This window comes from Amblyraja radiata, chromosome 3 (assembly GCF_010909765.2).
Source record: "Amblyraja radiata isolate CabotCenter1 chromosome 3, sAmbRad1.1.pri, whole genome shotgun sequence".
In the NCBI taxonomy this organism is placed as follows: Eukaryota; Metazoa; Chordata; class Chondrichthyes; order Rajiformes; family Rajidae; genus Amblyraja; species Amblyraja radiata.
In genome coordinates this window covers 63,802,218-63,817,161 of record NC_045958.1, presented here as the reverse complement: position 1 = coordinate 63,817,161, position 14,944 = coordinate 63,802,218, and the positions used below count along the sequence as shown (strand labels likewise).

General features: G+C 41.3%; 1 protein-coding gene across 3 annotated transcripts in view; it reads left to right on the top strand.

The window, feature by feature from the left end:
• Window positions 1-14,944, top strand: part of LOC116971095 (inorganic pyrophosphatase-like) — a 36,087-nt gene that overhangs the window by 18,560 nt on the left and 2,583 nt on the right. Inside the window, exons 7-10 of one of the 3 annotated variants that reach the window (XM_033017932.1) lie at window positions 7,238-7,365; window positions 9,012-9,097; window positions 10,197-10,266; window positions 12,654-12,693. In XM_033017932.1, the coding sequence (XP_032873823.1) occupies window positions 7,238-7,365; window positions 9,012-9,097; window positions 10,197-10,266; window positions 12,654-12,693 (324 nt within the window). Of the gene's footprint in view, window positions 1-7,237; window positions 7,366-9,011; window positions 9,098-10,196; window positions 10,270-10,794; window positions 11,057-12,653; window positions 12,694-14,944 lie in introns of those variants that run through there. The other 2 variants (XM_033017933.1, XM_033017931.1) reach the window with 2 other exon arrangements.

The following is a 14,944-nucleotide window of genomic DNA, read 5'->3' as shown; positions in this document are numbered from 1 at the left end:
GGTTGTGCCACCAAGAAAAGTCTACAGTCATCAGTATCAGAATCAAACATATTGAACAAATTTCAATTAAATTATTGTCAGGGAAAGAACAAGGTTACCTGGCTTCAGACCTTTCAGTTAGCATCAGCTCACAGCATAGCTGGGGATAATTATCAAGGTTCATTCTCCCAGAAGTCAGTTTCTCAAATATATTAGATAAAATCATGAATTTCCAATTGCACCAGCAAAAGCCGCTCTAACGATAAGAGACAGAAAATGTTTTGAGTTGAAAGTTAAAAGGCCGGGCAAGTTTAATTCAAGTCTGACAAAAGAGGTTATGCCCAGAAAGTTAAACTGCTGTTCCCTTCTCCAGATGTGAACAGACCTATAGATTATTTAGTTCCTCTATGTAATTTTATCTCAGATGAGGTGTTTCAGCAATTTTTAAAAATATTTCACTTATCCGGCCATCTGGGATAGACCTGATTAAGTCATTTAAAAATCTCCCGTTGTAATGTTTACCACAAGACAGGAATGTGCACATACATAGAGATAACCTATAATCAGTAAACCATTTATACTACTCAACTGCCAGTTTTCCTTGAGGAACTGACTAGCAGAAGATCATAGAGTCATTACAGCAGTGAAATGGGCCTTTTGGCCCAACATGTCCTCCAACCGGTGGGCACCCATCCATAATCCCAACTTCCAGCACCTGTCCCATAGTGTTCAATGGTTTGGCGATTCAAGAGCACATCTTGACGCTTCTTAAATACTGTTAGCAATTTTGCTTCCGCCCCTCATTCTGCTAGTACATTTCAGGCACTCACCATTCTCTGGGTGAAAATAAATCCTCTTGTGTCCCCTTGAAATTTCTTAAAACCCTTCCTCTAAATCTGTCATCTTCGTTTTTCTGGTATGGGGAAAACATTATAAGTAAAGGGAAATGACTTCTTAATCACGTTATCTATCTGTGTAAACCACATCTACTGTGCTGCCCTCACCAATGCACTTTGTTACCTCCTCAAAAAGATCATTAAAATTGGTCAGATAGTGGCAGTTTAGATTAAGCCTATCTGATCAGTCCCCAGTCTTTCAAAGTGATCAGAATCAGAATTATTTCCAATAACATTCCTACAACTAATGTTAGGCTCACAGGTTTGTAATTACCAGGCTTTTTCCTGCTACCTTTCTTGAAAATGGGGACCATATTTGCAACCCTCCAATCATCAGGTACCTCTTTTATAGAGATCGAATATTTTAAAATCTCCACCAGAGCACTTGCAATCTCTTCCATTGTGGTGCGGCCTTTCATAAGAACGGCCCGGAGCTTCAAGATGCGGGCGCGGCGCAGACTTACCATCGCGGAGCTGCGATCCTTTGCCGAGGATCGCTGTGGAAGTGCTCCGACTGGGGGGCCTGTGGACTTTAACACCGTGAAGCCTTGGTCTCCGGTAAGAAGAGGCCGACTCGGGAGCTCCATGCCACGGAGTGTTCCGATCCATCCCGATGCCGGAGTTTCGTTCATCCCGACAAGAGGGCTTGGACATCGGAACGTCGGCAGCTGACGACTGCAGAGGGCTCAGCCCCGACCACGGGTGAACAAAGGAGGAAGATGGCTGAATTTTATTGCCATCCATCACAGTGAGGAATGTTGATGTGGTGGCTGTTTATGTTAAATTGTATTGTGTTCTTTTTACTTGTATGGCTGTGGTAACTAAAATATCACTGTACCTTAATTGGTGCATGTGACAATAAATGTGAACTTGAACTTGAATACAGTTCCTTCAGAAAGTAAATGTAACTGTGGCATTAAATCATTCAGCCACAGGGAATGAACATGTGAATGATCAGTAGGATGTAGACAAGTGTAAAATGTTTTTTGTATTGCTTTCCATATGTTGTAGTGTGCCGATACTTGGCGACTATGGGTAGCATTCACAAACTCTTCACATTTCTGTGTGTGTCTCATTTGTATCCATTGTGAGCTGCACAAAGAAGTCTGTATAACTACTGGGTGAATGTCACACAAGTGTTGTGAACTACACATGGTTATTGTGTATTCAGCTGCCACCAGCCACAGCTGGTCTTCAAAGCCTGCACTGTCTGCCTGATTTTCGGTTTAATTGAAGCTATGGCTGATGATGGAACTGACTGAATTGAAGGCAATATTTAATCTGGACATGTCTGCAGTTTTATGCTAGTGGGCTGTAACATACATTTATCACAATGGAGATGCATTATGAATAACAAAAGCAGTGAAGAACAATTACATTGTTCTTTTCATGTGATACAAATGTAAGCCATTCAGGCTATAAAACCTATTTCACCATTGATTAACATCATGACTAATTTGATTATTTTCTCCGTTTTCTGTTCCTATCTATCTGCTATAACCTTTCACCCTCTCGCTTACCAAGAATCTATATACCTACGCCTTTAAATATTTGAAGTCTTTGAATCCACCAAATTTTGAGAGAGTTACAAAGACTTGTGACCCTCGGCAATGAGAAACCATACAATACAATACCATTTATTGTCATTTGAGCCTCAGTGAGGCTCAAACGAAATTCCGTTTCCACAGCTATACAAACAAAGACAATTTCCTACAGACATACACACAATTTAATTCACACAAACATCCATCACAGTGAACCCACTGTGATGGAAGGCAAAGTCTTTTCTCTCCCCTGTTCATGTAACCATCTCCATGTCTCTGTCTTAAATAGGTGGCTCTTATTTTTGTGCAGGCACTTTCAGGACGTCCTAAATACTTTAAGACTGGTTTGTAATTTTGGAGTGTAATTACTTATCTGGTAAACAAAATCAATGGTTGAATAATGCTAAGCAAGGTCCCATAAATACCAAATAGGTAACATAGGATTGTTTTTAGTTCTTGGTTAAGTATTAGCCGGTGGATAGGAAAAGGCCCATGCTCTTCATCAAATAATGCCACTGGCCTGAATGAACTTAGTTGAACTGATTCAATTTTAAGGTGTAAAATCTTGCAAATATTTTTAAATATTTGTAACCATGTGCCATATTCCATGTAAGTACTGTAGATAGCAATAATTTGCATAGTTTTGCACCATCTTTTGGTTCATATGATGTAAGTTGAGATATATGCTCCCTGCATAGATGTTGCCTGACCTGCTGAGTTCCTCTTGGACTTGCTCAAGATTCCAGCATCTGCAGCTTCTTGTGTCTCTGTTATTTTACAATTTATTATTCTCCATCTCATTGTTTATGCCACTTCGAGCTTTATGCTATCTGCAAATTTGGTAATGTTATGCAGCAAATGGAAGGAATGCAGAGGATCTTGTGGTTCGAGTACTTGAGTTAAAGGGAGAGATTGTGCTTATTCTCTGTGGAGCAAAGGAGACTGTGGGGTGGCCAGATAGATAATATAATGTATATAATATGTGCATGTGAGGGTAGATCAATTTTTTTTCACATGGTAGGAGTATCAAAACCTTGAGGACATATGTTTAAGGTGAGAAGATGCAGTTTTGCAAGGGATCTGAGGAGGGAGATTTCTAACACAGAGTGGTTGATGATTCTGCCTGAGGAGGTGTAGGAGTCAGATACACTCATTATGTTTTTAAAATATTTTGAGAGGCATTAGAATAGGCATAAAAATATATCCTACATCAGGCAAATGGAATTAGTGGGGATGTGCAAAAATATCCGCACAATGTTGAGTGCCGAAATGCTTGTTGCTAAGCCATCGACTTCTTATATTGAAAAAATCATTGACCACTGGGGAACACCCCTGTCTTTCCACAAGTCTGTAAAAACAATCACTTTATCTTCTGTCTGCTATGTGTTTTTAAGACAGTTTCCTATGCATGCTCTTCTGACCCTTAAATTCCTTAGGGTCTCACCATCGTTAACCAGATTTAGGGGGTGGGCCTTCTGTAACTGGATTTCTGTCAATGAAAAAAACAATCAGATTACTCAAACACGAATGTGTGCTGGCTTTCTTGTCTATTCAGAATTCTAAAAGTAACTGCTATTTTTTTTCTGATCGTTGATTCTAAAACCTTCCCCACCAGAGGTTAAGCATATTCGATTGTGATACCTGACATGTTCTTAAACCTCTTTGAACAAGGGTATTACATTTGTCATTTTCCAGTCCTCTGGCACTTCCCGTATTTAGGGAAGATTATTGCAAGCCCTTCGGCAACCTGGATACATCCCGTCCGTGCTTTGTTTACTTTAAGGATCACCACTAATTAGCAGATAGAGAGTAAAACCCAAGGTCCATAATCTAGTATATCCATCCATTCTCATTTCACATGGACTCCCCCACCTGCAAGCTTGCATCTGAATTCGCCTTTTTACTGGACAACTTCTCTCTCACTCAGCACGTCACCTTTCCCACCCATGACAAAGGTCACATCCTTGACCTGGTCTGCTCCACAAATCAACCGGTACTCGACCTCCATCCTTGCCTCTTCCCCCTCTCTGATCATAAGCTTATACGGTTCACCATCCCTTCTCCGACACCTCGCCCCCGCTTCCTCCGAGAAATCACCTTCCGTAATCTAAAATCCATTGATTCCCACCATCTCTCTGACCTGCTCTCCACCACTCTCCCCCAGGACTCAACCCCCATCTCACCTGATGATCTCACAAACCATCTCAACTCCACCTTGTCTACCTCCCTCAACACTCTGGCCCCCCTCAAAACAAGAACCGTAACTTTCAACACATCCTCACCCTGGTACACACCTGCACTTCGTAAACTGAAACAGACTGGTCGCCAACTCGAACGACTTATAAATAAATCATCTCTCACAGTCCACCTTGAAGCTTACAAACTCCACCTCACTGACTGCAAAGATGCCCTCATTGCTGCAAAATCTGCCTACCTCTCCTCCATATTCACCGATCCCTGCCTAAACCACAGAACCCTCTTCTCCACAGTGGGCAACCTCCTCAAGCCTCGAGCCAACACTCTCCCTACCTCTACTCCGGATCTCTGCAACTCATTCCTCCACTTTTTCGCTGATAAAATCAGCACCATCTATCAATCTTTATCCCCTGTACCCGACTCCCCAGCATCTACTCCACCACCTACTAAGGCCCCTCCTTTCAACATCTCCATTGACCTCCTTACCCCTCCTCCACACTGCTTCCTCTCCCAGTTTGACCTGGTCACCCCTATTGAAATCTCCAAACTCATCAGCTCTTCCAAACCCACTACCTGCTCCCTCGACCCTCTCCCCACTCCCCTGTTGAAGTCCTGCCTCCCCGTTCTCTGCCCCTACCTCACTAATCTCTTCAACTCCTCATTGTCCCAAGGAATTGTCCCCTCCGCTTTCAAAACTGCTGCCGTTACACCAATCTTAAAGAAACCTGGTCTTGATCCCTCCTCTCTCATTAACTACCGCCCAATCTCAAACCTCCCCTTTCTTTCAAAAACCCTGGAGCGTATCGTTGCGTCGCAACTTCATTCCCACCTCCTTGCGTATAACCTACTTGAACCCCTCCAATCTGGCTTTCGCCCCCTCCATAGCACAGAAACTGCTCTCCTCAAAGTCCTCAACGACCTCCTCACCTCTGCTGACACTGGTTCCCTCAACATCCTCATCCTCCTCGACCTGAGCGCAGCCTTCGATACAGTGACCATAACATCCTGCTCACCAGACTCAAAGACCTCGGCATTGAAGGCTCTGCACTCAGCTGGCTCCGTTCCTACCTTTCAAACAGATCCCACTTCATCTCTCTCCACAACCACACCTCTGCTACAGCCGCAGTCACTCAAGGCGTTCCCCAAGGCTCCGTACTCGGCCCCCTCCTCTTCATCATCTACATCCTCCCCCTTGGTCAGATACTCCGCCACTTCAATCTGGACTTCCACTGTTACGCTGATGACACCCAGATTTACCTTGGCACCAAATCCCCCCACAACCCCCCCCCCCCCCCTCTCCCATATCAACACCTGTTTGTCAGCTATAAAAACCTGGATGCAACATAATTTCCTCAAACTCAACAGCGATAAGACAGAATTCCTCCTCATAGGCTCCAAAGCCACACTCAGCAAAATCAATAACCCCACTCTCACCATCGACGACACCACTGTCTCCCCATCTCCCCAGGCCCGCAACCTTGGCGTGATCTTTGATTCCACCCTCTCCCTTGAGCCTCACACCCGCCATGTCATTAAAACCTCCTTCTTTCATCTCTGCAACATCGCCAAACTCAGACCCTCTCTCACACCGCCTGCTGCTGAAAGACTCATCCATGCCTTCATCTCCTCCCGACTGGACTATTGCAACTCACTTCTCCTTGGCATCAGCTCCACCTACATCAACCGACTCCAACTGGTCCAGAACGCAGCCGCCCGACTCATCACCCACACCAAATCCTGGCATCACATCACTCCAGTCCTCAAAAAACTTCACTGGCTTCCCATCTCCCACCGGATCACCTACAAAATCCTGGTCCTCACCTACAAAGCCCTCCACCATCTGGCCCCCCCATATCTCACTGACCTCCTCTCCCCCTACCAACCCTCACGGTCCCTCAGATCCACATCAGCCGGTCTCCTCTCCATCCACAAGTCCAACCTCCGCAGTTTTGGGGACAGAGCCTTCTCCAGGGCAGCTCCCAAGCTCTGGAACTCCCTCCCCCAACTGATCCGCAATTCCGTGTCCCTCACCATCTTCCAGTCCCGCCTCAAGACCCATCTCTTCACCTCTGCCTATCCTTAGCCCCACGTCCCCGTCCCTTTTCACCTGTGCATTAATTGCCTCATACTGTGTTTTGTATTGAATTCTGTCTTTACTTTGTGTACTAGTCATGTCTCTACTATTTATTTCATTCCCCTTACATGTTTTTCCTCTACATGCTCAATTTTTGTAAGGTGTCCTTGAGACTCTTGCAAGGCGCCCATAAATAAAATGTATTATTATTATTATTATTATATTCAATACTCTGACTGATGAAGGCCAAAGTGCCTAAAGCCTTTTCGACCACCTTATCTATCTGCGACTCAACCTTCATGGAACCATGCACTTCTAGATCCCTCTGCTCGACAACGCTACCCAGAGGCCTACCATTTACTGTGTAGGTCCTGCCCTTGTTCGACGTCCCAAAATGTAACACGTCACACTTCTCTGTATTAAATTCCATCAACCATTCCTCCGCCCACCTGGCCAATCTTTAATTTATTGTTTCAGCTAATTTTATTGTTATTGCTTGTGGAAACATTTTTTACTGATGAATTTAACTCTTCATTTACAACCCACAGACATTGATGATGTCAGGAGGTACAAACCAGGCTACTTGGAGGCCACAGTTAATTGGTTTAGATTGTACAAGGTTCCTGATGGAAAACCAGAAAACCAGTTGGGTTTCAATGGAGAATTCAAAGACCGGGTATATTTTGCATTGAATATTTTTGAATTAAACCTTCCATTATTTGGGTGATTCATTTTGTAGAGTTAGTGGGAGCAAACATTACTGAAGGGGCAGTAGTGGAGCTAACAATTGATCTTTAAATCTTGATTTTTGTCTATAATTTCTTTTACATAAAATAATAAAGTTTTCTATTGACTTTCTTAAACCCTCAGAAGAGAAACAGAACAGAATGAATGCAACATTTCAGGTTTCTGATTTGGTCATTAGCTGCATTGAAGTACCATTGCTATAATTCCAACACTGGTAAGTGTTGTTGAGCAGAGAGATCTAAAAGTACAAAGATAGTTCCCTGAAGGTGGCATCACAGGTAGATAGTGTAGTGAAGAAGGCATTTGGCACATGTGCAAAATATATGGGAATATTGCCAGGACCTGAAGCAAAAGAGCTTGGCCAGGCTAGGACTTTATTCCTAGCAATCTTTTCACACAGAGGGTGGTGGGTATATGGAACAACTATTTGTATAGAGGAAGTAGTTGAGTTAGGTATAACGTAAACATATAAAACTAATTTGAACAGGTACATGGAAAGCAAAGTTTTAGAGGGATATTGGCCAAACACAGCTAAATGAGACTAATTTAGATGGCACATCTTGGTTATCATGGACGAGTTGGGCTGAAGTGCCTGGTACCGTGCTGTATAACTATTTAATATGCAACAAATCTCAGTTTTTTTCATCAGTATTACTTCAATTCGCGTGAACATTAGATAAGGCAAAGAGTAGGCTGGCTTAGTCAGCTTCTTCATTCCACTGTAATGTGAAACATACAGAGCACTGGCAGCAATCAACATTGTTCTATTAAATTGGTCAATGTATCCATTTAATTATTTAATAAGGCACATGCAACATTGTCTAATATCAATGGATTTATAGAGAATAATCTTTTGGCATCCAGTGCAAACACTTGTTTTTTCAAACTTGTTGCAGAAATGTGTTACCCGACTGACAGTGTAATCCTTTTTTGAAAAGCAGGAAACCCACCCTGTTTTTGTCTAAACTGACTCATGATTTACCTCCCACTCCTCTCCACACCCCACCAACACCCTTGTTCCACTTCATCAGGAGTGGAATCTACTAGCCCAACTTGATGGTGATTCATCCTCAGTATTAAGATTATTGTACTAGCAGATGAACTTGGTCAGCAAGAGGCTACTGAAAGGCCAAATTGTCAACTTCCTAGAGTTGGGGAAATAATGTTGCTTTTGGATTTTTATTTTTTACCAGCCTTAAACAATTTTACTGTTATATTCGGTGGCACAGTGGTAGAGTTTCTCCCTTACAATGCCAGAAACCCAGGTTTGATTCTGACTATGGGTGCTGTTTGTACGGAGTTTGTAATTTCTCCTTGTGACTGTGTGGGTTTTCTCCAGGTGCTCTGGTTTCCTCCCACATTCGAAAGACATGGAGTTTTATATTTTAATTGGCTTCTGTAGTAAATTGTCCCCAGTGTACAGGATAGAACTAGTGTACGGGTGATTGTTGGTCGGTTTGGACTCGGTGGGCCAAAGGGCCTGTTTCTACGCTGTACCTCTAAATTAAACTAACCTAAATTAAACTGTTCATAATCATACAGATTCATAGACATAATGTGTGTATTTTGTTGTAGGAATTTGCACTTGGAGTCATTATGTCTACACATCAATATTGGTGTTCGTTAATCTACAACAAGACTGAAGGAGGTGATATTAATTGGTGAGGTTTGGTTTGTTTAACGGAAATTGTTTGGGTTATAAATTAGTTAAATGTTAAAGAGATCTTTAATAAAGGTTGTGACAATATTTGCAATATTCCTATCTGGTCACAGCAAAGGGAGTAAACCTGCTGATCACTCTTCAGTCAGAAATACCAATTATTGACATGCAGAATTATCTTTAATTTCTCCAAGGAAGGGGTGGGAAAGTTGAGCTTGATAGCACATGACATTGAGACAAGTAGCATTGCTGTTTTGTTAGGGCAAGTTTGATAAGTTCACAAGGGAGGCATAGAGTCATAGAATTATGCAGCACGGAAACGTCCTTTGGCTCAACTCGACCATTCTGACCATGTTGTTCTACCTGAGCTCTTAAACTTTCCTATTTATGTACCTATCTAAATATTTTTTAAACATTGTAATTGTGCTCATCTCTACATCCTCCTCTGGCAGCTCATTTCATATACCCAGAGGGTCTGTTTGAAAAAGCTGCCCCTTAGACCTCTTAAATCTTTGTCATCTCACCTTAAGCCTATACCCACTAGTTTTAGACTCCATTACCCTGGGGAAAAGACTGACCATTCACCCTATCATTGCACCTCATGATTTTATATACCTTTGTATAGTCACCTCTCAATCTTCTCTCCCTGGAAGAAAGATCCAGCCTCTGCTCAAGCCTAACAGTTCTCAGAGATTCTCATGGATATTTTCTGCATTCTTTCCAGTTTAATGCCACCCTTCCAATATGTTAGAGGGATTAGGTGAAATAAAGAATGGATGGAACTGCTGTGGACTATATAGGTCACGTTAGGGCAAATGTTTTTTTTTCTGTTATTTTCGTGTCATAACTCCCAGCTTATTTGTTTTTCCTTATTTTAAGATTTAATTTTCTACAATAGTGTAATTTAAAATTCCTTCATTTTGATTTAAATTTGAGCATTAGAAATTTGCATCAGGGAGATGAGAATTGTTCATTTATTCTGAGCTCTGCAGAACCTTGGAAAATGAATCCACATGTAATCTTTTCTACTTCTCATAGCTGTTTTAAATTGAAACTACTTGCATGTATTGACTTTTGTAATCATTTGTTTTTTACTCCAGCAAAAATGTGTCAATTAGAGACAGTCCTTTCTACTGTAGTCATGAAGAAGCAAAATCACTTGTGCTTTCAGTAAGTAGTTTCTATTTGCTAACACCGTATAAATTATACCTGTGATGATAATTATTTTTTCATGAATAATAGGGAACTAAATTTCCCGGTTGTCCAGTAAATTGAATTATTAAGTGTTGGAGGTTGAAGGGGTGACCTGATAGAAGTATTTAAAATTATGAGAGGCATAGAGAGGTAGATAGATTTTTTTATCCCAATGATGGAAAAGTTAAATATTGGAGGGCATAGCTTTGAGGTAACAGCAAAATTTGAAAGGAGATGACATGGCTATTTTTTGCCTTTAACACACTGCTACAGGAGGTGGAAAAAGAAGATATAATAGCATCATATAAGAGGCACATGAACAAACAAGGAATGGAGGGATTTTGATCATGCACAGATAGATGTATTGTTTAAATTGTTATCCACACAGACATTTGTTATATGTGAATTTTGTCCGAACAGTCTTTGACCCATAGCACTGTGGCCGGTAGCGCTATATTTAGAACTCATAGCGCTGCAGCTGACAGTGCTTTGTTTCCAAAAGGGGGGCTTGCTTGGATGCAGCCCCCTGTCATTGGGTGCAGTTTGAATTTGGGAGCAGCGCTATTGGCCGGGCCTAACGGCGGTTATTTCAACGACTTATTTCTTACCTATATAAAGGCAGTTGCCGGTAGGCCATAAGTTACTTCATGTACGAGGGGTTCACCGACGTGCTGAGACGCGATCAGCTCTACGGATGGAGGCAGAGAGAGAGAGAGAGAGAGAGAGATGTGCTGCTTTAAAACAGACCCTGCGCATGCCAAGACAAGAATTGTTTTTGTACTAAACAGACGAGTGAACATTTTTCTAGTCAGATCCTGGAACCTGTTCCCTTGTATGCCAAAAGGTCTGTTCCTGTGCTTACTGTTTTACAAGTCAGCTGAATTTTGCAAGTTCTTGATTGAACCATGCTATGGAAAGAAACACTAGAGTATTAGTAATATCAAGGGTGACACATTGTGAGGATTCTAGAGATGCACCATAGAAAGTATTCTGAAATAATGCATCTCAATCTAGTAAGGCAACTGTTCTCTCTTGACCATCTGAATCTGCAGAGAATGGTGAACACTGCCATCACAGGCTTGTCACTTCCTTCCACCCAGTCCATGGTCACAGTGTGTTGTATCAGGAAGGCTGGAGGTATTGTCAAGGATACCTGTCACCTTGGTCATTCCATTTTCTCTCTTTTACTTTGTGGGAGAAAGTACAGAAGCTTGAAATCTTGAATATCCATACTTTAAGAACAGTTTCTTCCCCACTGCTATCGATTCCGAAACAAATCACCTCTTTCACAGCACATTCCTGGAGGTGTTGCCACGTACTCTCATTCTTAATTCTACCTTATACAGTTATTCCCTCATTGTACTTTAATATTCTTTGCACTACCATAACGCACCATCCTTCTGTTTTGCACCAGCTGTTATTTATTATACTATTATGTACACTGTTTACTGTGTGAGCTTCATGTGAGTAAGGTATTTCAGTGCACCCTAGTGTACCTGACACCAAGATGATCTCATCTAATCTAACCTCCACCAGCAGTACAGGGATCTGGGAAGTCAAAACCTACTTGTGGGGAAGATTTAGATGGAAGTAGCTGCAGTGAAAGTCAGGCCAGTGAATTGCTGCGCTATAGTCCGTGGAACATATGTTTTGGTAGAATCTCAAAGTTTACTAATGCAGGGAGCATGGGTACCATTCAAATGGAAAGTCATACAGTTTGAAAGAGTCATACCCATTTGAAAGAGTTGTGTGTTTTCTATTGCACTAACATCATAAATCACGTCATGACCAGAGTGTGAAGAAGCACTGAAACAGGCACTTCGGTCCACTACATCTGTGCCAAGCTTTGAATGGTCACAAATAAAAAGTTGCAGGTGGGAGCAGAATGCTTAACAAAGGCCAGTCTGTGAGAGAAAGAAATGGAAGACGTACAAAGCAACTTTGCAAAACAGGATTAGAATATAGAAGTAAATATTTCATTTTATCCATCTATACAAACTAAATCGGGTAATTAATTAAAAATTTGAAAGATATAAACATAAATTTAATGAAATGATCTGGTGGCAGTCCTGTGGTTAAGATGCTGTACAAATAATCCTGAGAATTGAATTCAAATCCCACCACGATACCGAGCCAGCTCAAGCACAGTACTCAGCTACAAACTAAGAGCCCAACTGGGCAAGTAAACATAGAAGTGTAATGATCATTGGTACACAAAATTGCTGGGGAAACTCAGCAGGTGCAGCAGCATCTATGGAGCGAAGGAAATAGGCGATGTTTCGGGCCGAAACCCTTCTTCAGACTCGGCGACGTTTCGGGCCGAAACCCTTCTTCAGACTGTTTGTTCATTGTTTGTTTTACAGGCACCGGAATATGTTAAACCAAGCCCTATACCAGAGGAAGGTATGATCTCATCAAGTGTTGAATTTACCGTATAAGCAAATGTAAACACCTTTGGAGCAGACAGCTGACTCTTTTGTTCAACAAAGGGCACATTATGGCTTGAGCATGTTTGAAACAGGACATAGTGAATGAAGTGATATAGGGTTAGTGTTCAAAGTGGCTCTGAGGTAACAGAACAGCCATGATCCCATTGAAGGTAGAGCAGACATGAAGGACCATATGCCTTCCCTTGTTTCTAGCTCTTACATCCGTGTGATAGAGAGTAAGCAGTAATCTATTTCAATTGGTAAATCGGGTGCAAGTACTTAGTTTAATTTAACGATACAGCGTGGAAAAAGGCCCTTCGGCCCACCGAGTCCGCACCAACCAACAAGCCTCATTTACTAGCACTATCCTACACACTAGGGACAATTTACAATCTTTACTGAAGCCAATTAACCTAGAAGCCTTTGGAGTGAAACTGGAGGACCCGGGGAAGACTCACAAGGTCACGGGGAGAATGTACTGACTTAGTATAGCAATGTTACAAAATTTTGAGATTTTAAAAATCAAGTCTGCAATTTATCCCATCAGATAAAGCAGAAAAAGAAGTTTAATTTGACACCTAATTCACTTTCATATCTTCAGTATTAAAAAAGGTATGGCCATTTTCATACTCGGAAATTAGCATCTTGTTCCCTATTGCTTTTCCATTGACTTAACATAAAAGCTGTGATCGAAGACAGTCAAAAGCCCACAACTTTCTTAAAAATTAAGAGAACTGAAAGAAATGTTCAGTTATTTTAGGTTGAAGCATTCTGAAACAAATATGAAACAATCTTACTTGGATGACCTGAAGCCTCCCTTTGATCTGGAATTTTGTTGGTTCGCATGCTTGATCAATGGTGTTTTATCATTAATGTTTTATTATTATTAATGTTTAGTGTTTTCTGAGTCATTTGTAACTGTCACTGTGTCATGTTGTTACTTGTGGGCGAAGCACCAAGGCAAATTCCTTGTATGTGAATACTTGGCCAATAAACTTACTTACTTATTTAAAGCATATAGTTACCTAATTGTAGCTAATTACAAAATTCAATTACTCGATCTAAACATCTCTCCATTTCTTAAGAAAAGATTAATATTTTTAAATAGCCTAAGTGTCCAAATAACATTCACACAAGAATTCACAATATAACATGATTTTTAAATCTCATTGTCATGAATTTATAGGCCAAATGGAAGGAATTTTAATATTGATAAATGTATTGTGATTTTATGTCCTGTAAGGTGTCCTTGGGTGTCCAGAAAGGCGCTAGCAAATAAAATGCATTATTATTATTATTATTAATTTAATGTTTAATTCCCGTAAATTAATGGCCATTTTAATCATCTTGCGAGTGGGTTTTTGTGGAACGCAATCGATTGGAACGTTGCGGTTTGCGGTGAATTTGAACCCCATATCGGCAGGAAAAACACTGCCGGTTCGTATGGGGCCATAATCACATTTTCGCCAATGAAATTTTGATTAAAGTCATCCTAAGAAGCAAGTTTATATGTAAAATAGACGACTTGCCTTATGTTTGGTCCCCTACGTGAGATCCGTCCCGTTGTCAGCGTTGACGGCGTTAGAAGTCACCTTTTTATTTTACTCCAGCGATTAAATTGTCCCTCGGTTTTAAAAAAAAACTTCCGAGAACGCAAGTCAGAACAATTTTTCAGCATCACCTAGCAGCCCGAGAAAATATATCTCGGACAGGCAGGAGAAAACGTCATTTTAATACCAGCCCCCCCTCAAAGGTGCCAAAGTCGCGCACACGGCCTGTGGCAGAACTGCAGCGCCGCTGAAGGTAAATATTGTAACATACCTACTTAGTACAGACAGCAACCCGTGTCTGGAGCTGTAAGGCAGCAACTCTCCTATTGCATCACCGTGCCACCCTTTTACGATTTTTAAATAATTTTTTTAATTAATTTAATGATTATAAATTGACATGATACTTAATACTGAGATATAGGGGGAATTAGATGAATAGATGCAAGGATGTAATGTACTGTTATAGAGGGTCATTCACACTGGTCTTGGCCTTCTTGACTGAAAGCCTGTTGCTGTGCAATAATATTTTGTGTAACACCAAGAGGCTACCAAAGCTCTTCCATTGAAGCTTTTCCTTTTCATCTATTATCTTCTCGCTAAAACATCTGATTCAAGCGGGAGAGAGCCAGCAGTCCTGCAGAGGAATGCTGGGATGTGATACTGGACCTGAGAAGA